At 37.2% G+C, this 24,784-nt stretch overlaps 3 protein-coding genes across 4 annotated transcripts; all 3 read right to left on the minus strand.

Moving 5' to 3' along the window:
• Positions 1 to 10,570: 10,570 nt before the first annotated feature.
• LOC133699369 (secoisolariciresinol dehydrogenase-like) lies at positions 10,571 to 11,172 on the minus strand. Its single transcript, XM_062122604.1, has 2 exons — positions 10,923 to 11,172; positions 10,571 to 10,817 (listed from the first exon to the last, which is right to left on the minus strand). Exons 1-2 carry the CDS (start codon positions 11,096 to 11,098, stop codon positions 10,571 to 10,573), a joined length of 423 nt encoding a protein of 140 aa, XP_061978588.1. The 5' UTR covers positions 11,099 to 11,172.
• A 1,035-nt stretch (positions 11,173 to 12,207) lies between these two features.
• Positions 12,208 to 24,096, minus strand: LOC133698885 (borneol dehydrogenase, mitochondrial-like). Of its 2 annotated transcripts, none has more exons than XM_062121988.1 (2): positions 23,749 to 24,096; positions 12,208 to 13,059 (listed from the first exon to the last, which is right to left on the minus strand). In XM_062121988.1, the coding sequence occupies exons 1-2, from the start codon at positions 23,922 to 23,924 to the stop codon at positions 12,282 to 12,284; spliced, it is 954 nt and encodes a 317-aa protein (XP_061977972.1). In that variant the 5' UTR covers positions 23,925 to 24,096; the 3' UTR covers positions 12,208 to 12,281. The 2 variants fall into 2 exon arrangements, with proteins under 2 accessions (XP_061977972.1, XP_061977973.1); XM_062121989.1 differs by lacking the exon at positions 23,749 to 24,096 and adding an exon at positions 13,350 to 13,465.
• On the minus strand, positions 14,868 to 16,135 carry LOC133700197 (borneol dehydrogenase, mitochondrial-like). The gene is made up of 2 exons (XM_062123741.1): positions 15,963 to 16,135; positions 14,868 to 15,479 (listed from the first exon to the last, which is right to left on the minus strand). Exons 1-2 carry the CDS (start codon positions 15,998 to 16,000, stop codon positions 14,999 to 15,001), a joined length of 519 nt encoding a protein of 172 aa, XP_061979725.1. The 5' UTR covers positions 16,001 to 16,135; the 3' UTR covers positions 14,868 to 14,998.
• Positions 24,097 to 24,784: the final 688 nt, after the last annotated feature.

Consider the following 24,784-nt stretch of genomic DNA (forward strand, 5'->3'; position numbering starts at 1 on the left):
CGCTATTTGATAATTTCATAATCATTTCGTAAAGCTGGTCATAAGCCGTTTTTTGCTGTTCATGAGCCGCTTCATACTCCGCTTTTTATTGTGCTTGAGACGCTTTGAAGTGCTCAGACTCTGCTCTTTGTTTCGCTCTTTGTTGTGCATGAGACGCTTTGAGTTGTGCGTACTCCGCTTGTAGGTTATCGTATTTCTCGGTGAGTTGCTGCAAAGCCACGAACTCCTTAGATTGGGAGCTCGATATTGATTGGGAGCTCCCAACGGTTGAAACACTACGGGTCGACCGCAAGTTGTCGGCCGTAGTGTTGGAGAGCCCGTAAACCCGATTTTTATCGGGTCCACCTGACGAGCCAACCTCCATCCACAAATCCGGATCGAATTCCGGATGGGTCAAAGTATCGTCCCCGTATCTCTCCCTCAACCGATTATTATAGGTCTCCTGAAAAAAAAAAAAAAGTAATCATCATATTCAATACAATAAACATAATAACTTACAAAATAAAATGGTTGAACAAACATACCACGAAATGCTGAGCACGGTTATCAACGAATTGTTGCGTCCCCTTCTGGCGGTCTTGACTCCGCACGTGCGTCTCCACAAACAGCTCCATCGGGCTCGGCTCACGTCCAAGAGACGCAGCTTATAATGAAAAAAGATATATTAACAACAACTGAATTTAACGATATATTTCATTTAAATTAATCTTACCATCCATTTCGCATGTGCAGCAAACGGAACGGAGCCGCCAGTGTGAGTTGTCACCCCGCCATGAATTGGCCGATTTCGATTGCCAGCATCGGACTGTGAGCATCGTGTGAACCGCTCAGACGTCACGTGCTCAAGATAGTGCGACCATATATCTTCCGGGATGTATATCGGTTTGAAATCCCTCCAAACCGCAACATCGTTCCAGCCTTGGAAACCCCTATCCCTCGCGGTTTTTTTTGCCTTTTTCTGTGCTTCATACCAAAAATCACGCAACCTGCTTCACGCAACCAAAAATTACATTTCGAAACATAAATTTTTGTCTAAAAAAAATCCTGTATTGTTTTCGATCTTACCTAGTTGCCGCGTGATTTTCCCACACCCTCCTCACAACAGTGTTATGCTCAATGTCCCAGCAGAATTTGTGCTTTGTATAAATAAACAAGTTTAAATAAAAATAATAATTTATTTACAATTATATTAATAAGCTGAAAATTATAAATTAATACCAACCTCAAACCTGTTAAACCATGCATTGATTTGAGGCATCCATTCAGGATGCTTGGATATCTGACTTCATTGAAACAATGGAATCTCCATCGACGATTTAAACGCCGATGACATTACTCGGGTGGCTTCAATGTTTGTGAACCTGAAAATAAATGAAATAAATTCAATAATGATTACTTCATACATTATGTTGTAATTTTTTTTTAAAAAAACTAAAACCTTAACAAACTTACATTGAAAGGTCGTCCTTCCACTGTGCCTCGTACTTGCGGGTAAATTGATTCCGCTGTGAAGGCACGCCGCCTCTGCGCTGTGAAGTACCGCTGGAAGAGGCAGCATCGGTTGACGGCGCAGGTGGTGTAGGTGCCTCTTCTTGAGAGGCACCTAAGGAAATATCATCATCGCTGCTAGACGAACTAGCTGCGACCGTACGTGAGCGACCAACTCTGCTTTTCATTCTACGCATCTACACAATTTTATACAAATAATTATATAATTAAATTCAAATGTTAAAAAAAAATTCGACAGCACCTCCCCTATACCGGATAGTACCCAAATCCACAAACCTGCACATATTAACAATAGCCACAACTAATTTACCCAATCTATACTAATTATTCCAACATATTCAATTACTAATCCTAAGGTAAATTCAACATTAAGAATTACAAATCAAGTAATTATTCAATAAATATGCCAATACAACAAAACAATAAATTAAAAAAAACTCTAGAATAACAATCAAAATAAATGAAAAAAATTAAACACAAATCATGCAATAATAAAGTAAAATTAATAATTATTCCAACATATTCAATTACTAATTCTATGGTAAATTCAACATTAACAATAAATATTCAACAAATTAACTAATAATAATTATGCCAAAAAAACAATAAAAAATATTCAATAAATTCAAAAAAAAAAACTATAGACTTTAGCAATGAATTATGCAAAAAAAACTATAGACTTTATCTACATTACAAAAAATACACCAAAACAAAAAAAATAACCAAAAAAATAGCAAAAAAAAAACCATGAAAGTAAAATGAAATAGAGGAAACACTAACCTTTTAATCTGATGGAGATTCACGATAAAAAAAGCTTGAGATCGGAGTGAAGAACGGAGTGAAGAACGAAGAGGAAAAAAATGGTGAAAAACTGAGGAGAAGAGAAAATGAACTGAAGAGGCGGTCGGGGTAGGTTAGAAGCCAGTTTTACCGACGGATTCACCGACGGATATAAAATTAATTATTATTTTAATTTATTCCGTCGGTGATGTGTTATAACTCCATCGGTACATTTTGAATTTCGCACCAAAATTTTTAATGCCCCTCCGTGGTCCGTCGGTAATTCTGTCGGCAAGATTACGTGGTCAGAGGTGCATTTAATGCGCACCCTTTGAAATTCGTGCAGTCCGTCGGTAATGTTGTCGGTAAAATTGACCCGCCGACAACGTACCGACAGATTTAAATACGTCGGTATTTACGCCGATGAACTTAAGGCCGTCGGTGATTGGGTGGCATTTCAAGTAATTATTTCCGAACTCTCTGTGAAAGGCCGACGGACTTAAGGCCGTCGGTGTCGCCGTCGGTGATCTGGTGGCATTTCAAGTAATTATTTCCGAACTCTCTGTGAAAGGCCGACAGACTTAAGGTCGTCGGTGTCGCCGTCGGTGATCTGGTGGCATTTCAAGTAATTATTTCCGAACTCTCTGTGAAATGCTGACGGACTTAAGGCCGTCGGTGTCGCCGTCGGTGATCGAGTGGCATTTCAAGTAATTATTTCCGAACTCTCTGTGAAATGCCGACGGACTTAAGGCCGTCGGTGATCTGGTGGCATTTCAAGTAATTATTTCATGTCACAAAATATATCATCCATGATCAATAATTATTTCAAGTAATTATCTCATAATTGTGGCATTTGAACTAATTATTTCAAGTAATAAATATTTTGTGTTTCAAAATATATATATCATTCATAATCTAAATAACATGAACAAAAGGGTTTTACATAGGGCTTCATTTTGGTAGTTAGTCAGAATTTTCTTATTCTTCGTCATCAATTGAATTGTCATCACCTTCATCGCAATCTTCAATATGAATATGATCTTCTTCATCGATATTTGGTTGTCCGCTAGAGCTCAAAACAAAATTTAACTCCTCTGCGTCAACATCAACAAGACTATCATCGAAAACACGAAAATTTGAATTTTCTTTGAATTCAATCGAAGGAGCAACTCGATATGGTTCAACCACCTCACTAACTTGAAAGATTTCATCTCGCACACTTGTGTCTTCGTTCTCATCCTGAACAACCTCGACACGACCACGGGGTTTCGTTTTTAGAACTGACAACCAATCCACTCTTGATCGATCCTTTCTAAATGAAGGGGTGTATGTGTAATAAACTTGTTGACATTGCTTTGCGAAAACAAAGACATCGTTTATGTTGCGGAGTCTAGCTTTTGAGTTGATTTCGACCAGACCATAGTACGGATCAACTCTGATTCCTCTGTCAGTCGTGTCATACCAATAGCATTTGAATAAAAACACTATATTCTGCTCGTTATAATATTGCAGTTCGACGACCTCTTCTAATCTACCATAGTAGTCAACTTCTAACTCACTACTAGTGGATCCCTTAACACAAACACCGCTGTTGTATGTCTTTCTTCCTTGCCCGTATTCTTCAGTATGGAAAACATATCCATTGACAAAATACCCGTTGTAGCACTTACATTTTCTTTCAGGCCCCAGGCTTAGTGAAGACAATGACTTAGGTGCACTCCTTCCCATTTGATAAACCTTGTATGTAATGTACATCAATAAACAGTAAATGAACGAGAATCTCGTAATGACATGCATACGTACAGTAATTTTGCAAGTTAGAATGAGTTTGTGATAGTGCTTACATGTGTTCTGAACCACGTGGCAAACTGCTCATCTTGTAATTGAAAGATCTGGGATTCGGTCAGCTGTGAGTTATTGGAGAGCAAATATTGACGATGTTGCCTGCAAGTGATAATGAGTGTATGATATTACAATATATAATTAACAGTATATTACTAACAAAGTTTAATTAGTATAAACTTACTGAATAAAAGGTCTCAGCTCATCACAGTTAAATAGAACATAGTTGTGTGCTTGTTTGAACTCTATTTCCGACAAATATCTTCCTCTTACGGCATTTTTAGGTGTGGGTCGTCCAGTATTGGAGAATATTGACAAGTTCCCACTGGAAGGCACTTCACCGCCATCATCATGCCGTGGAACGCGATTGATTCTCGTTCTCAGATGAGGTTCAAAATAGTACGAGATAAATATTGAGATCTCCTCAACAATATAGGCCTCACATATCGAAGCCTCAACATGCACCTTGTTCTTAACCTTTTTCTTGAGATTAAACAAGTACCTGCATTGAAATATTAATCAAGTATTTTCAATTAAGAAAAACATAAAAAATACTTTTATATATGAATTACATTGCAACTGTAATATCTAACCGTTCGAATGGGTACATCCATCTATATTGGACCGGTCCTCCAGTTTTTGCCTCGAACGATAGATGTATAAGGAGATGCTCCATTGAGTCAAAAAATAATGGAGGGAATATCATCTCAAGTTTGCATAGTGTCTCGACGATATTCGTTTGAAGCCTCTCAATGTGATCAACATTCAACTTGCTGGAGCATATATCTCTGAAGAAATGACTGATCTCCGTGAGTGCATCCCATATTCCCTTTGGCAACAAATCACGAAAAGCTAATGGGATGAGTGTTTGCATAAACACGTGGCAGTCATGACTCTTCATTCCATACAATCTGCAGTCCTCTATATTAACCAGCCTTGATATGTTCGATGTATGTCCATCCAGAAAACGCAGACTCTTAAGCCATTTGTAGACTAGCAGTTGTGCGTTTTTCTCTAACACGAAGCTTGCTCTTGGTTTTGCGACCCGTGACTCATCATAAACCAACTCCATATTTTTATGGTTACAGTATAAAGCTATATCCAATCTAGCCTTGATGTTGTCCTTTGTCTTCCCCTTCACATCCATGACGATGTTGAAAATGTTCTTAAACATGTTCTTTTCGATGTGCATGACGTCAAGGTTATGGCAGAGCAGATTGGTCTTCCAATAAGAAAGCTCAAAAAAGATACTTCACTTTACCCAATTATGGGTCAAACCAAAACCAGGAAACTTTTGCTTACCTGATTGAAGGCCAAACACAATGTCACCGCACTCTGAGACAACATCATGCAATTCTTCACCAGAAAGACGCGGGGATGCAACATCTTTTTCAACTCTGCCAACAAAGAAATCTTTTCTGTTCTTTCTGTACCTGTGATGAAGTGGCAAGAAGCGACGGTGACAGTTAAAAAAAGAAGCTTTACCTCCATTTGCTAGCGTGAATGCCTTGTTGTTTTCCATGCAGTATGGACATGCGAGTTTCCCATGCGTGCTCCAACCAGAAAGCATTCCATAAGCTGGAAAATCATTGATAGTCCACATCAATGCCGCCCTCATAAGGAAATTTTGTTTCCTCGATATATCATAAGTCAGAGCTTCGGAGGACCACAACTGCGCCAACTCATCAATCAACGGTCGAAGACAAACATCTATATTCCGCCCCGGGCTTCTTGGACCGGGTATGACAGTAGATAAAAACATGAACTCCGGCCTCATACATATTCCCGGTGGCAAGTTATAAACTATGAGTATGACCGGCCAACAAGAATAAGGAGCAGCAAATGACCCAAATGGGTTGAATCCGTCTGTACACAACCCAAGACGCACATTCCTTGATTCAGCTAAAAAGTGAGGATGAACACTGTTAAAGCGTTTCCACGCTTCGTCGTCAGAAGGATGAACCATCACTCCATCAACCGCATGGTGTGCTTGGTGCCATGTCATGTGCTCAGCAGTCCTTGGTGACATGAATAACCTCTGCAGTCTAGGTGTGATCGGGAAATATCTAAGTTTTTTATATGCCACTAGAGTCTTTCCCCTGCCAGTTCTAGGTTTGTAACGGGAATGCCTGCATGTCATGCACTCGGTCATCTCAGCATTTTCAAGGTAGTATAACATGCAGAAGTTAGGGCACATGTCAATTTTCTGGTATCCTAAACCGAGGGGTTTCATCATGAACTTCGCAGCATAGAAGTTCTCTTTCAGCCTGTTCCCTTCAGGTAAAATGCTTCTTGCCCATTCAATAATCTTGTCATACCCGGCCTCACTCAACCTGTGATCTGACTTGATGGTGAACACCTGTGCTACGGCCGATAATTTACTGTGGTTCGTGCAGCCATCCCATAATGGTTCGTCAGAATCTTTCAACAAATCAAAAAACCTAGCTGCATCTACATTAGGTTCTTCTTCTACGATTGGACATTGACTGCCATTACCTTGATTCATTCTCATTGCATCTATAATCATATTTCTGTAAGGATTAGTTTTGTCATTTGCCGTTTCATGCACGTTGCTAGCACTAGAAGTAGACCCAACCACCGTTTCTTCCATTCTCCTCTCACTCTCGCTAATAAATACTTCTCCATGTGTATACCAACACTGGTAATTCTCCATAAACCCTTTGTGTAGAAGATGCATCATTACAACATCTGGATGCAGATACTTTTTATTTTCACACTTCCTGCATGGACACCTAATACCGCCTCCGGTAAAATTTCTGGGAATAGATGTTGCGAAATTAATAAAACCCTGAACCCCATTACAATAATCCATCCTCCGCAATCCTTGGGGTGAATCTCGATACATCCATGAACGATCATCCATGACTTATATCGAACCTCTATAAAATTATGATGACATCATGTATTAATTAACTAAGTTAGGTAAATAAACTTGTAAAAATATTACTTTACCTCGAGATTATCCAACAAACCATTCACAACTTCTCATAAATATTAAATATTCATTATCATTTATCAACGTCCATACGAATTAAAATATATAAATTTACAGAAATTACCACTCCGCAATACCATTGATAAAACTTTAAACGGGCCCATTAAGCAAGCTATTAATTATTTCAAAATAGCACATGTAATTCGGTAATTTCATAAAGAAATAACAAATTACAAACAAATACAATCTTACAAAATCTAAAACAAACCATAACAGATACAAAATTATACATTCATATACTACAAGTTTGTTTGAGAAATAACAATAAAACATGTACATCTACTAACAAAATGCATATACTATAAAAAAACAATAAAATTGACATTTAATTAAATCTTAAAATTTAAAAAGATATAATTACTTACAAAAATTGATAAAATCCGTCGGTAAATCAGAACACGGATGTTGTGACCACAAAACTTCAAGAAATATAACTTGTTGTGCTGATATGAGGAAGATTTTTTTTTAAAGGGGGAGGGGGGGCTGGTTGTTTGCAGATGGGGAGAGTTGGGATGAGGAAGAAGAAGGAGAAATAGGGGATGAGAGGGTCGGCAGAGCTGTCATATATTAACTTTTTCTGACGGTTTCACCGACGAAAACTCCGTCGGTGATTCTGACGGAAACATAAACACGTCACCGTACGGATCTGCCATTTCAAATCCCTCGGTAAGTCCATCGGAAATTTAAACGGCGAACCGATCGCATCACTGTATGGGCTGTCGTTTTGAATCCGTCAGTGATTCCGTCGGCAACAAATAACCCGCCAAAACCTCCACGTTAGCGACCCGCCTTTTTTTTAAATTCAGAAACTTTTCCGTTCGTAATTCAGTCGGTAACTACCGACGGAAATTTTCCGTCGGTAGTTACCGACTGAATTACGGACGGAAAAGTTTCCGTCGATAATTACAAACTGAATTACAGACGGAAAGTTTCCGTCGGTAAGTTCGACCTCAAAATACCAACAGAAATATTCCGTCGGTAAATCCGTTGGTATTTAGCGAATTTCTGGTAGTGTCAATTCCGTTGGTAAATCCGTCGGTAAGTCCCATTTGATAGAGATGAGGACTCTCAAATACTTAAATAAGTATATTTTTAAATAGATAATTTTGTACACCTAAAAGATGAAGGGAGATTAGGGTCTAAAACATCAAATGTAGTTAAGTTCATGAAGATTGGGTTCTTCCCCTAGGTTAGACCCAAGGGAGGATGAATATTCTCTTGGATGTGCCCGGGGCTTGGTCATTTCATTGGGCGTGCCAAGGGAGGATAGTCATTTCTTTAGGTGTGCCTCAGGTTTTGCACACTACTAAGCCCAATCGTAACAGGGTCTGGCTAGCGCTAGACCCAACGTACTCGAAACTCGGCACAGTGCCAAGCCAATTCACATCTAGGTCTTGATAGCACCAGACCCAATGTTCTTGGGGCTTAGCACATCACCAAGTCTAGTGTCCCGGGGCTTGGCAAACCGCCAAGCCTAGCATGCCGAGTCTAGCTAGCGCTATACACAACACGCCTTAACAAGGATATACTCATTTTTCTGAAAATTTATACTCATAAATCTTTCTTGATTTAGTGTTTTTTTAATAAAAATATGCTACTAAAAACTTAGTTGATAGCTTGTTTAAACGAGTTCTGCACTGCTTCGGGTCAGAAGGTCAGTGTTAGCAAAACTAAAGTATTGTTCTCCAGAAATGTATCAGACTCGTTAGCTCGAAACATTAGTAGAGACTGTGGTTTTGGGAGAAATGAGGACTTAAGCAAGTACTTGGGAATTCCTCTTCTGCATCAGCGTATCACGAAGCAAACCTATGGTTACCTCGTTGAGAATATGCAGAGGAAGCTGGCTAGTTGGAAGTCTAATAACATCTCACTAGCTGGACGTATCACACTCTGCAAATCAGCTCTATCCACCATTCCTCTTTATCCAATGCAGTCTACAATTCTTCCTAAAGGTATCTGCATGGAGATAGACTAAAGGTATCTGCATTGAGATAGAAAAGATTTGCAGAAGATTCATCTGGGGCATGAAGGAGGGAAGGGGCAAAACCCATCTCCTTAATTGGAGGACACTTTGCCGGCCTAAGTTAGAGGGTGGTTTGGGACTAAGAAGGATGCAAGATATGAACAAGGCATTCACTATGAAACTGTCTTGGGGTATTCTTAATAATAACAGCAGCTTGTGGGTGGAATTTCTGAAGGCAAAGCATGCAAAAACTCAGACCCAGATTACAGAGGTGCAAGCGACGAGCCGGGATTCTTCTTTGTGAAGGCCATTTGCAAAATCTGGCCACAGGTTCGCTTTTGGACAGACAACTGGTTGGATGGGTTTGGCCCCTTAATAAACAATTCCATCCAAGAGGTTCCAGTGAACATGATTAATTTAACAGTTGCAGACATGGCAAAAGACGGAAAGCATCGGAGCTGGGACAAATTTGCCCACACGCTGCCTCTGCAATTGGTGATGATTTTGGCTGGTTGTCCTCCACCAGCATAGGACATGGAGAGGGACTTTATGAATTGGCATTTATCTTCGGGTGGGGAGTTTTCAATCAAATCAGCTTATGGGCTGCAACAGAGCAGTTTGGATGCACATCGCGACAAAGATCCTTTATGGAGACTCATATGGCATTGGAAAGGTATAGAGAGGGTGAAAGTCTTTCTGTAGACTGTTGCACATGAAGCCATCATCAAGTTGCTATATATGGCTGACTAGTAACCTAAAAGACACGAAACAGCCTATATTATGAATCTGATTACAACTCCTAGGCCTTCTATCAGGAAACTCACGGATCCTAGTCTTACTCCTCTCATAGTACTCCCGGTTTCCGTGTTACTTTGTGCTTCTATTTTTACATGCCGCAGCACGTTTTCATTGATGCATGTGAGTGTTTCAGAAAATTTTTACTCATTAATCTTTCTTGATCCAGTGTTGTTTTGATAAAGATATATTGTTATAAACTTGGTTCATTTATAAGCCCCAATCTTTATAATATAATAATATATAAAAACTTTAATTAATCTCTCAATTCAGTTCAGGTAGAATAATGAATTTTGTTGTATAAAAATAAGGTAAGCCAGGAAAAATATAGAGAAATATATACGTGGGCTAAAATAAATCTTTCATATACAAAAATACAATAATTTATACTTGAAAAATTTATAAGAGATTGAGGGTACTATGTCCATCATCAATATAAATTTTTAAGTAGTTATGTGGAACCTAATAAAACTGAACCTATACTTGAAAACTTTTAAGTTATTATAAGTTTTTAGTAAGTGGAAATCTGTAGTTTTTTCAGCATTGTCACGGGACTCAAAAGTTATCCATCACCATGATCTCTTTTTTTTTTTTTTTTACAGGGCATGAGAGTCCCAATTAAGAGTAATGAGTACATAATTTTGCTATTTGTATTGGAAGATCAATCACAGAAAATCTAGTTTATTTTCAACAGCAGCTGTGTTAACAGTATTTTCAACATCTTTTTCTCGGGTAACGTCACAGTGGACGAATGAGGCTGATTCAATCTTCAATTCTTCGCAAACAGAGTGGCCTAGTTCATCTTGAACGTCTGCAATCACCACTTTAGCTCCATGTTTGGCGAACAGTCTGGCAGTGGACTCTCCTATGCAACTAGACCCTCCAGTGATTAATGCCACCTTACCCTCTAGCCTACAACACCAGCAAAAAGCTTTCATTAGATGCCCTGCAAGAGATTAGCATGTAGGCTCTAGCTAACCAAATCAGACATCAATTTTTTTTCTTTCAACTTCTCACCGTGTTGGTTTTTCCCTAATCCATTTGAATTCATGAATAAAATCAAACATAGTGAGAATATAATTTAGAGAAAAACGAAGATATGTTTTTAATTGGACAGAAGAACAGGCCATTCGACAAGGAAATTCTGAAATTGCAGTCTTGGTTTGGACCAAGCCGAGGAGTGTTGAAAACATGCTGCTAAGTTAACAAAAATCGAAGAAGCCATGCCATGATAGTGCTCAAATCCCATAAACTAAAGAATAATTTACTCGATGCCTTAGTCAAATTTAGGCATGATGCTTTATTATAATCATGCAACTAAAAAAATGAACACTTGAAATACTTTCTTTAATCATCATTTCTACATCTTATCTTCTTTCTCGTGCCATTTTTACTCTGTCCTCTTCCTTTGTTGAGAATTTGGCCTTTAGGATTTTGGGAAATTTTTCCCAGCCTCTCCCTTGTATAAAATAATTAGGGGCATAATTATTTTTTCTTGCTCCGCCCCTGTTTTGGTGCCCAACACTCCATAGATTTTAGAAAATGAACAAGCTGGCAGCAAAACAGGATATATAAAGAACTACAGGATTTTGTCCTCTCTCCCAAGTCCCAAGACACTTCTCTTTCTCTGCTTTGTGCTTAAAAGCAGAACACTGATGTGAAAATATGTCAAACTCAGCACGCCGTATATCAAGATATATATCTTTAAATTCTCAGAGGGATGATTTAACTTGGTTTGATTTTATATATATTTTTTAAATTATTAATTTAAATTTTATAAATTTTAGTGTAATTGTAGTTTTAGATCATTATCTTTAGAGTATGTAGAATTAATTGAGTTACGGTGTAAACAAAAAAATCTAAATCTTTGAATTATTGGAGCAGAGTAAATAGCAGATTCATGTACTCCAGCACGAATCAAAACTAAAACTTCCACCCAGTCATTATCTTCCAACACTTTGTGTTTGTCCTGAGTGGCACCATTAGAGAATTGCTGGTCAGCACAATTAGAGAATGGCTGCTGTAGTAGTCGTACAATTAGAGAATTGCTGGTCAGCACTCTTTTTCAAGCAAGTGTTTTTCTATTATTAAATGATAGTACCCCAGCAATAGTTTTTTTCAAGAAAATATCCACTGAGAACATTACTTCTGACCACAACCTTTTCAAAAACATTGCTTGTGATTTTGGGTGTATTACGACTTAATTTCTAACAGTGCCATCTTGTTCTGACCGCAAGTTTTGCCTGAAAAGGGAAGGTGGAAAGAGTTCGTTGAAAAATAACATATCTTGAAACTGAAATGATTATCAAATTAAAGAAGACTTATCTTATTGCTTAAATTTATGGCTTTACCATTAATTTAATCATAAATCCAGATTCAAATAGATTGTGGAAACATACAAAAACCTGGATTAACAATGGTGAAGCCCCCGTCTACAATCAAATTATGTCCACTAACATACTTGGACTCATCACTCCCCAGAAAAAGAGCAGCCTCAGCAATGTCTTCTGCTTTCAGAACTGCTTCTTTCAGATTAGAGTAAACACGGTATACTTCATCATCATCCAGCTTAAGGAAACTCCTCATCATTGGGGTCGGAACAGCGTAGGGCGACACGCAATTTACACGGATGCCATGCTGCCCTAACTCCACAGCTGTGTTTCTCATTAACCCTATCACACCATGCTTCGAACTTGTGTAGGCATGTGATGCAGCACCTCCAATTGTTCCGCAAATGCTAGCGGTTGAGATTATGCTACCTCGCCGAGCAGGGATCATTACGCGGGCTGCGTGCTTAGTGCCTAAGAATGCGCCCACTATATTAACACTAATGACCTTCTCAAATTCAGCCTTGTCATTGTCAAGTATGTTTGGTTTTGGCAAGTCTACTACTCCTGCATTATTGAACATGATGTCCAGCTTTCCATGCTTAGAAACAGCTGTGTTAACCGCATTTTCAACATCTTTTTCTTGAGTAACGTCACAGTGGACGAATGAGGCTGATTCAGTCTTCAATTCTTCGCAAACAGAGTGGCCTAGTTCATCTTGAACGTCTGCAATCACCACTTTAGCTCCATGTTTGGCGAACAGTCTAGCGGCGGACTCTCCTATGCCACTAGACCCTCCAGTGATTAATGCCACCTTGCCTTCTAGCCTACAACACCAGCAAAAAGCTTTCACAAGAGATTAGCATGTAGGCTCTAGCTAAGCAAATAAGACGTCAATTTTTTGTTCTTTTAACTTCTCACCATGTTAGTTTTTCCCGAAACCGTTTCAATTCATAAATAAAATCGAACATAGTGAGAATTTAGGGGAAAACGAATATATATTTTTAACATGACAAGAGTTAACAAAAACCAAGGGAGGGAAGCCATGATAGTGCTCAAATCCCACATGAACTAAAGAATAATTTACTCAAAAGAAAGCAAATTGAAAATCAATTACCTTCTTAGGGCTGCTGAGACAAGTGAAACACTCCCCATGAATCAGTATCAGCTCCCCTGGTAGCCACTCTCTGTGTTTTCCTAGCACATGATACTTCCCTAATATAGCCATCTTTGAGGCACCTATTGCTGATCAAGCACCTGTCCACATGGAAGGCATGTCATGTACAAAAATTAAAAAATAATTGTTTATTTTAAATACACTTTTTAAATAAAAAAAATATTAATCTAAATATAAGTAAAAATAAAATTAATTTTAAAAAAATAGAAAATTTTTCTTCTTAAATAAAAAAAAGTGAACAATGTCGTCCACAGTAAAACTTGTGGGATGAACCCAAAGCATGAACTTAACCGAGTTTAATATTTTTTTCTTTTAAATTTATAGCAAACCTAAAAAAAAAGTAAATAATATCGTACATAATAAAACATGGGGGGATGAACAGTGCGATTACACAATATTCACCTCACACGCTTTAGTTTATTTAGGGTGAACCCGAACTATAAACTTAATCAGGTTTAATATTTTTTTTTCCTTAAATTTATAGCAAACCTAAAAGGAAATGACCAATATCATCTAAAATAAAACATGAAAAGATAAACAATGTAGTTATAAAGTGTTCACCTCAAATATTTTCCTCTTAAACATGAGAGGGTAAAAACTACAACTTTCACACCATGGTTGTTATCACTCTGATTTGAATGTATAGACTTCCAATCCTTCTACAGTGCCATATCTATAGGTTTAAAATTTGATCTGGAATTCACTTCGAACAAGACTCAAATCACGAAATCAAAACAACGTAGTTATAAAATAAAATCAATAAATTGAGGGATGAGTTTTTAACGGGTTAAGTTTTGATTAACCGAGTTGTAAATTGACTTTGGTTTTTGAAAAAGTTAGTTAAGAATTTTTTTTATTCAATTATTTTTCAACTTGAATTAATTTAGTTTCAAAAACTCTAATTGACCTATTAGGTTAATCAAAATTTTATAATAAAAATTTGAAAGCAGTTGGGAGAACCTTAGTTTCACATCAAGATTTTTACCCATAATAGCCATAGGCTTAAAACAATTTGATCCATTTCTAAACACTTTTTAATGGCTCAGTTAGAATACCCGAGCCTAGAAAAAGGATTGGGCTTAGGTTGAAATCTAAGCTAAAAAATGTGTTAAGTTTTTTTTTTTTTCTGTTAATACTTATTAATTCTCATTAATGCTTATATAAGAGATAATTTTATCCATCATAAATGTTGTCATTATGATATCACTCTTAAATTTCTCAAATCAAGAAAAAAACAATGTCCAATAATTATAAATACCTCTTGAATTACTGGTAAAGAGCAAATATTTTTTTTAACTTTAAAAAGATACAAATTTAACACAAAAACAACTTAAATCTTAGAATTTAAAACTCTTTAAATGTAATTATCACTCATTTTCTTTACAAGATTAGTGATTTTATCATTAAAATAGCTTTAAACACACTAAAAAAGATTTTTTAACAAGTATAGAGCATTCATCTAGAAAATTTATCTTAATATTAAAAAAATATATTTAAAAAGGCACTTCACCGATCAATCATTCAACCACTAAAAGACATTATTCTATGAATAGTTGTGATTTCAACACTTCATGACACCGTTTTTAACATTAATGGCCGACAACAAACAGGCCTCGTTGCATTGTTTGGAGACGAGAATGCTTCAGACAAACACTAGAGGTTGTTATGATGCTGCCTTGTCGAGCAGGCTTCATCACACGAGCAGCATGTTTAGTGCCCAGGAAAGCACCTACTAGGTTAACCCTAATGACTTCCTCAAATTCAGACATGGAAACATCAACCATGTTGGTTTTCACCACTCCTACAATGCCAGCATTATTGAACATAACGTCTAGCTTGCCATGCCTTGAGATGGCTGTGTTCACAGCATTTTCTACATCTGTTTCTTTTGTAACGTCACAATGGATAAAAGAAGCAGACTCAGAGCTCAAATCTTTGCAAACAGAATGAGCCACCTCATCTTGAGTATCTGCAATCACTACTTTTGCTCCATGTTTAAAGAAGTGTCTTGCAGTTGACTCTCCAATGCCACGAGCCCCACCGGTGATCAACGCCACTTTACCTTCTAGCCTATAAATTCCACACGACCGCCACACATATAATGCAGCCATGTCAAAAACGTGCTTCATGCTAAAAATTTGACTAACCACTTAAAGTTTCTTTAATATATAGAACTTAGATTTAAAAATTTAATTCAATAAGATAGCTCAGCCTCAAAGAGGCCCCCCAATTAATGACCCAATGAAAATCTTGAAGTCTAAGCCACTTTATAGATTTCAAGAATCTTTTATATAAAAGATGAGTTTGAAACAATACAAAAAATTTAGAATTATTATATCCATGTTTGAGGTGCCTAACACCTAAATTTCTATATGATAATTAGCAAAATACAGATGGTACTGATCTGGCTAGTTCCAGTCTATATATCTCTTAATCAAGAAGTAAAAGAACAAATCAGAGAAGCTAAACGTTTCATTTATTTTACAGCAATCTGGTTCGATTGATTCTCAGCTAGCTAGTTCAAAGTGTTGAAGGTAACAAAACTAAGATTACCTTCTTGCAACTGTAGAAAGTAGCGAGACACTTCCCATGTTAATTTGATCACTTTGATGAGCTAGGTATGCTCTTCCAAGTAAGAGTAGATTCTTATTTTTTCGGATCAAGACTAGAAATCTTGAGAATGAAATAAGTCTCTAAAGAAGATTATCTATCTTAGTTCTTAAAGTTATGGCCTCTTCTTTTAATGGAAGTCGCAATCGAGTGTCGACACAGAAAGCGTTTCTTCTCCACTACTTTGTAAGTTGCCATCATTTTCAGACAATGGATCTATCACATTGGCATCTTCCTTGAAATCGCACAGGCTAACAAAATAGAATGGCCCTACAAATAATGAAAGCTGAAAATAATTGCATTGGCTTTCTCATCTACATTAATTGTTTCACAGCATAGTCGAAATATTTTACTTGGATCTAACCCGGTTAAATTAAGACCTTGTTCGTACATTCATCAAATCAATTTATAAATTATCGATCAATTTAATTTTTTAATTAAAACAATGCTGTTATGAGATTTTTTTATAAAAAATATATAAGTACTACTATACTGTTTTAGTTTTTAAAAATATCGTATTTTTGGTAAAAATAAAATTCAAAATGAAATATATCATGAATCAAGCTCTGGATGTTCGGTCACTAAGTTGATTCACATGCTAAATTTTATAACTATATGATTTTTCATTATAATGACAAATAAATTAGAGGAAAAATTGTTCTAAAATCTTTATTTAAAAGGAAATTGCTAGCATTAAGAGGGTAATTTATAGACGGGTAGAAAACCTGTTCGAACAACTCCTAGGCCTTCTATTCAGGAAACTCACGGATCCTAGTCTTACTCCTCTCATAGTACTCCCGGTTTCCCTGTTACTTTGTGCTTCTATTTTTACATGCCGCAGCACGTTTTCATTGATGCATGTGAGTGTTTCAGAAAATTTTGTACTTCTTTTTTTACGGGACTTCCCCGTCTGGTGATTATATGATGTTGCTATTTGTACTTGAAAAATCAATTATATTCATTTCTTGGAGATTATTGTATATAACACTAGAAAGATTACATTTATTCCTTAAAAATTGGTGCATATAGCACTAAAAAGATTACATCTATTCCTTGAAGAGTGGTGCATATAGCATTAGAGAGACTAATTAAGTACATCCCTTCCAAGGTGTATTATTGAAAGGCTCTAAGAGATCACCTAGAGAAAATGAAAATATTCATTTTAAATAAGTCATTTATATATAAGAAACTTACATTTTTATCCTTATTGGTTATGGTAATTTTTTATTTGAGCAGAGTGTCCGACGTAAAGGAGACTCTTCCTTTTCCTTTGGATAATTATAAAAAATACTTCACATATTTTATGATTTGAACTAACTTTCCACTCGTATTTGTTGAAAGCTTTTCAAAATTTCAAGGCTCCAACTTCATTTGTGAAATTGGCAAAGCATAACCCAAATTTGCTTGTCTCACATTGAGTGGTTAGTATTGCCTTAATGAGGAGTCAGACCTTATTGAAGAGTTGTTGAAGCTTCGTTTGGGCAGGAGTGTTTGCAGCAATGAGAAGACTTGCCCTGCGTTTTGGCCCATGTGGGTATTTGTTGTATGCCATGGAATGATCTGAAAATATCAAAAGCAAGACTTGCCATACAATGAGTTAATCAATTAGTTTTAGCAATCTCATTCATTCTCCCTAGTCAAGGTAGTTGATAGCTTATATTTGATGCTTGGTAGACCAAGATGGTTTGTAGCTAGTACCTGCAAAAAGTCCTTTTTGTTAGAGGTGGGGACTCTCCAATGCTTAAATAAGTATATTTTTAAATAAATAATTTTGTACACCTAAAAGATGAAGAGAGATTAGGGTCTAAAACATCAAATGTAGCTAAACTCATGGAGATTGGATTCTTCCCCTAGGTTAGACCCAAGGGAGAATGAATATTCTCTTAGGCTTGGTCATTTCATTGGGCGTGCCAAGGTAGGATAGTTATTTCTTTGGGCGTGCCAAGAGCTTTACACACTGTTAAGCCCAATCGTTATAGGGTCTGACTAGTGCGAGACCCAGCGTACCCAAAACTTGGCACACTGCCAAGCCAATTCACATTTGGGTCTTGATAGCACCAGACCCAATGTTCTTGGGGCTTAGCACATCGCCAAGCCTAGTGTCTCGAGGCTTGGCAAACCGCCAAGCCTAGCATGCCAAGTTTGGCTAACGCTATACACAACATGCCTTCACAAGGACATACTTATTTTTCTGAAAATTTATACTCGTAAATCTTTCCTTCCTGATTTAGTGTTTTTTTAATAAAAATATGCTACTAAAAACTTAGTTGATAGCTTGTTTAAACAAGTTCTGCACTGCTTCAGGTCAGAAGGTCAGTGTTAGCAAAACTAAAGTATTGTTCTCCAGAAATGTATCAGACTCGTTAGCTCGAAACATTAGTAGAGACTGTGGTTTTTGGGAGAAAGAGGACTTAAGCAAGTACTTGGGAATTCCTCTTCTGCATCAGCGTATCACGAAGCAAACCTATGGTTACCTCCTTGAGAATATGCAGAGGAAGCTGGCTAGTTGGAAGTCTAATAACATCTCACTAGCTGGACGTATCACACTCTGCAAATCAGCTCTATCCACCATTCCTCTTTATCCAATGCAGTCTACAATTCTTCCTTAAGGTATCTGCATGGAGTTAGACTAAAGGTATCTGCATGGAGATAGAAAAGATTTGCAGAAGATTCATCTGGGGCATGAAGGAGGGAAGGGGCAAAACCCATCTCCTTAATTGGAGGATACTTTGCCGGCCTAAGGTAGAGGGTGGTTTGGGATTAAGAAGGATGCAAGATATGAACAAGGCATTCACTATGAAACTGGCATGGGGTATTCTTAATAATAACAGCAGCTTGTGGGTGGAATTTCTGAAGGCAAAGCATGCAAAAACTCAGACCCGGATTACAGAGGTGCAAGCGACGAGCCGGGATTCTTCTTTGTGGAAGGCCATTTGCAAAATCTGGCCACAGGTTCGCTTTTGGACAGACAAGTGGTTGGATGGGTTTGGCCCCTTAATAAACCATTCCATCCAAGAGGTTCCAGTGAACATGATTAATTTAACAGTTGCAGACATGGCAAATGACGGAAAGCATCGGTGCTGGGACAAATTTGCCCACACGCTGCCTTTGCAATCGGTGATGATTTTGGCTGGTTGTCATCCACCAGCATCATAGGACATGGAGAGGGACTCTATGAATTGGCATTTATCTTCAGGTGGGGAGTTTTCAATCAAATCAGCTTATGGGCTGCAACAGAGCAGTTTGGATGCACATCGCGACAAAGATCCTTTATGGAGACTCATATGGCATTGGAAAGGTACAGAGAGGGTGAAAGTCTTTCTGTAGACTGTTGCACATGAAGCCATCATCAAGTTGCTATATATGGCTGACTAGTAACCTAAAGGACACGAAACAGCCTATATTAAGAATATGATTACAAGTTAAAGTCCTAAGCAAATAAAAAATCGAACCAAACAAGAAATTTATTCTAACTAGAAAGTAATTTTGCCGACTCAACTGTTCATCTTGGTTTTAAAGAACAAAAAATCTAGTTTATTTTCAACAACAGCTGTGTTAACAGTATTTTCAACATCTTTTTCTCGGGTAACGTCACAGTGGACGAATGAGGCTGATTCAATCTTCAATTCTGTTGGTTATAATTCTTTTGTTGCAGAACACAAGTGCAAGCAAAACAGACGTAAAGAAGAGTTTGTAGAAGAATGATATTATTGATCTCAGAATTCTCTTTAAATAGAGTTAGAGTTTTACTTGGAAACAAAAACAATTTAAAATTCAAAAACATTGCATAACAACAGATCAGATATGATCAGTAATTTATTCCTAAAATCTTGGTCTTCAGCAGAGATCTTCATTGATGAAATACATGCAACAGCAACAGCACAGCTTCCTAGTCTTCTGCAGCTTTCTAAGACATTTCATCAACACTCCTCTTTGTCTTAACAGCAGCAGATACCAAGCTTTCTTCGTAAATCTTCAAAACTTGCTTTTGGAAGAGCTTTTGTTAGAACATCTGCAATCTGGTCATTAGTTCTGCAATATAGCAGAGTAACTTCTTCTTCTTTTTGTGCTTCTCTTAGAAAATATAACTTGATTTTGAAATGCTTAGTTCTGCCATGAAACACAGGATTATTTGCAATAGAAATTGCAGCTTGATTGTCAACATAAATCTTTGTTGGTTCCAGTTGATTCATATGCAGATCAGCAAGAATTTTCCTTATCCAAATAGCTTGATTGACAGCAGCAGTAGCTGCTGCATATTCAGCTTCAGCTGTGCTTTGAGCTACACTATCTTGCTTCCTTGAACACCAAGAGAACATGCCTGATCCAAAACTAAAACAGTAGCCTGAGGTGCTCTTCATGTCATCCACAGAACCTGCCCAGTCACTATCAGAGTACCCATGCAGCATGAAATTCTGAAGATGAGAGTATTTTATTCCATAGCTTATTGTACCTTTGACGTATCTTACTATCCTTTTTGCAGCTTGAAGATGCAATTCACTTGCACAATGCATAAAACGTGACAGCAAGCTCACAGCAAATGCAATGTCTGATCTTGTAGCTGTAAGATACATTAAACATCCAATTAAACTTCTGTACTGACCTTCATCTGCTTTGTTTGTTCCATCATTCTTGCTGAATTTTTCCTTCAGATTCATAGGTATGCTTGTGCTCTTGCAGCTTTCCATGTGAAATTTCTTCAATATCTCTTTAGCATATTTCTGTTGACATATGAAAATTCCATCATCACTTTGTTTCACCTCCATTCCAAGGAAGTAAGACATCAACCCGAGATCTGTCATCTCAAACACATCAAACATCTCTGCCTTGAATTCTTCAATTTGTGTCTTATTACTTCCTGTTACAAGTAAGTCATCAACATAAACAGATACAATAATTAAGTTTGCATCAGCTCCTTTTACATACAACGTTGCCTCACTTAAACTTTTAACAAAGCCAAGTTTATGTAGATGATCATCAATTCTGCTATACCATGCTCTAGGAGCTTGTTTAAGGCCATACAAAGCCTTTTTCAGCAGGTAGACCTTCTCCTCTTGTCCCCTGACTTCAAAGCCTCTTGGTTGCTCTATGTAAATCTCCTCCTGCAGGTATCCATTTAAAAACGCAGACTTTACATCCAGCTGATAAACTTTCCAATTCTTTTGTGCAGCAACTGCAAGTAGTAATCTGATTGTGTCCAAGCGTGCTACTGGTGCAAACGTTTCTGAAAAATCCACACCAAACACTTGAGCATAGCCCTTCACAACTAATCTGGCTTTGTATTTGTTTATAGAACCATCTGCATTTTGTTTGGTTCTATAAACCCATTTGACTCCTATGGCCTTCTTGTGTAAAGGCTTGTCCATCAGCACCCATGTATCATTCTTTTCAATCATTCTAAGTTCCTCTTGCATTGCTTCAATCCATTCACTCTTCTTTACTGCTTCTTCAAATTCTGCAGGTTCACAGATAGCAATATTGCTACTTTCATAAATTTCAGCTAATGATCTTGTACCTCTTACTGGTTCATCGTCAAAGTTGTCATTAGTAATCTCCAAGATTGGAGATTCTTGCTTCTCTGTTGATGATTCCAGCTTTTCTTCTGGTTGCTCCCACTTCCATTGCTTATCTTCCATAAAGTTGACGTCTCTACTTACCAGAATTCTTCCATTTTGAGGCTGGAAGATTCTGTAAGCTTTTGATGGACTGCTGTATCCAATGAATACTCCTGGTTCTGACTTCTTATCCAGCTTATCTCTTTTCACCTGTGGTACATGAGTGAAACAAATACAACCAAAAATTTTTAAATGTTGCAGGTCTGGTTTGTATCCAAACCAAGCTTCAAAAGGAGTTTTTTTCTGCAAGGCTCTGGTTGGCATTCTGTTCAGCAGATACACTGAGGTATTTGCAGCTTCAGCCCATAATTTCTTTGGCAACTCTTTTTCGTGCAGCATACATCTAGTCATTTCCATGATACTCCTGTTTTTTCTTTCACTTACACCATTCTGTTGAGGTGTGTAAGGTGCAGTAAGTTGATGTTCAATTCCAGATTCATCACAGAATTGCTGAAATCTCCCACAGGTATACTCCTTTCCATTGTCTGATCTTAATGTCTGAATCCTGCACCCACTTTGGTTTTCCACCCATGTTTTATACTTCCAAAACACATTAGCAACTTCTGATTTGAATTTAAGAAAGAAAATCCAACAGAACCTGGAATAATCATCAATGAAGATGATATAATATTTGCTGCCATTCAGTGAAGCTGTACTCAAAGGACCTCCAACGTCTGTATGTACCAGCTGAAGTTTTCGTGTTGCTCTCCAGGTTGCATGAGGGAAAGGTTTTCTGGCCTGCTTACCATATTGACATGCTGCACAGTTTGCTGACCTGTTCTCCAGTTGTGGTACTCCTTTTACAAGAGTATGTTTTTGCATATACATAAGCCCTGCATGATGAAAGTGTCCAACTCTTTTATGCCACAATTCGTCACTGCATGTTTTTGCAGAAAACACACTCTGCTCCTTCTCCATAAGGTTTAAAGTAAAACCTTTTGATTTCATTTTTACCCTGAACACGTTGTTGCCCAAGTTGTCTTTGATCAGACACCATTGATCTTCAGAAAATTCTTTTCCAAGCAATCTTACTTTGTTTATTATGCTTAACAATCTGTCAGCATAATCTTGGATGTTTTCGGTTTCCTTCATCTTCTGCATTTCAAATTCTCTGATTAAATTCAGAACCTGCATATTTTTTGTTCTTTCATTGCCTTGATATTCCTTTTTAAGATAATCCCAAATACCTTTTGCAGAATCCAAATTCATGATTCTTGTGAATACTGTATTTGATACTGCAGCATATAAGCAAGCTTTGGCCTTGGATTTTCTTGTCTTCTTCTCCTTGTGAATCTTTAGTTGGGCTATAGTTGGATTTGCAGGCAAGTCAGGAACAACATAGTTTTCTTCCACAGCTTCCCAGAGATCTAGCGCCTCCAGATGCACTGTCATTCTGATGGCCCATGTTTCATAGTTTTCACCATTGAAGATTGGTGGTGAACCGTGTGAGATGATTGTTTCAGAATCCATTTTGTGTTTTTTTGGTTGTGTTTGTGGTTTGATTTGGTTTGTGTTTTTGTTTCTCTCAACTCACAAGTCCCTCAAGATAAACTATTGCTCTGATACCAATTTGTTGGTTATAATTCTTTTGTTGCAGAACACAAGTGCAAGCAAAACAGACGTAAAGAAGAGTTTGTAGAAGAATGATATTATTGATCTCAGAATTCTCTTTAAATAGAGTTAGAGTTTTACTTGGAAACAAAAACAATTTAAAATTCAAAAACATTGCATAACAACAGATCAGATATGATCAGTAATTTATTCCTAAAATCTTGGTCTTCAGCAGAGATCTTCATTGACGAAATACATGCAACAGCAACAGCACAGCTTCCTAGTCTTCTGCAGCTTTCTAAGACATTTCATCAACAAATTCTTCGCAAACAGAGTGGCCTAGTTCATCTTGAACGTCTGCAATCACCACTTTAGCTCCATGTTTGGCGGACAGTCTGACAGTGGACTCTCCTGTGCAACTAGACCCTCCAGTGATTAATGCCACCTTACCCTCTAGCCTACAACACCAGCAAAAAGCTTTCATTAGATCACCTGCAAGAGATTAGCATGTAGGCTCTAGCTAACCAAATCAGACATCAATTTTTTTTCTTTCAACTTCTCACCGTGTTGGTTTTTCCCTAATCCATTTGAATTCATGAATAAAATCAAACATAGTGAGAATATAATTTAGAGAAAAACGAAGATATGTTTTTAATTGGACAGAAGAACAGGCCATTCGACAAGGAAATTCTGAAATTGCAGTCTTGGTTTGGACCAGGCCGAGGAGTGTTGAAAACATGCTGCTAAGTTAACAAAAATCGAAGAAGCCATGCCATGATAGTGCTCAAAATAATTTACTCTGTCCTCTATTCCTTTTGTTGAGAATTTGGCCTTTAGGATTCTGTCCTCTCTTATCCCTTTGTTGAAAATTTTGCCTTCTGGTGGTCCACACTCATAGATTTTAGAAAATGAACAAGTTGGCAGCAAAACAGGATATATAAAGAACTACACGATATATAAAGAACTACAGGATTTTGTCCCCTCTCCCAAGTCCCAAGACACTTATCTTTCTCTGCTTTGTGGTTAAAGCATATCAATTACCAATATAATGGATAAGGTTTAATTTAATTGTTCAGATTTTATATTTATTTTTAAAAATTATTAATTTAAATTTTATAAATTTTAGATTTATTAAAAACTTATACCATTAACTTTAAATTTATAGAGTTAATTAAGTTATATGCAAACTAAATCAAACATTCATATTAATTAAAAAAAAAACTAGATCTTTGAATTATAGGTGCAGAGTAAATAGCAGATTCATGTACTCCAGCACGAAACAAAACTAAAACTTCCACTCTCAGTCATTATCTTCCAGCACTTTGTGTTTCTCCTGAGTGGGTGCTGTAGCAGGAGTACAATTAGAGAATTGCTGGTCAGCACTCATTTTCAAGCAAGAGTTTTTCTATTATTAAATGATAGTACCCCAGCTACAATTTTTTTCAAGAAAATATCCACGGAGAAAATTACTTCTGGCTACAATTTTTTCAAAAAACTTGCTTGTGATTTTGGGTGTATTACGACTTAATTTCTAACAATGCCATCTTGTTCTGACCGCAAGTTTTGCCTGAAAAGGGAAGGTGGAAAGAGTTCGTCGAA

The sequence above is a fragment of the Populus nigra genome, chromosome 7 (assembly GCF_951802175.1).
Source record: "Populus nigra chromosome 7, ddPopNigr1.1, whole genome shotgun sequence".
In the NCBI taxonomy this organism is placed as follows: domain Eukaryota; kingdom Viridiplantae; phylum Streptophyta; class Magnoliopsida; order Malpighiales; family Salicaceae; genus Populus; species Populus nigra.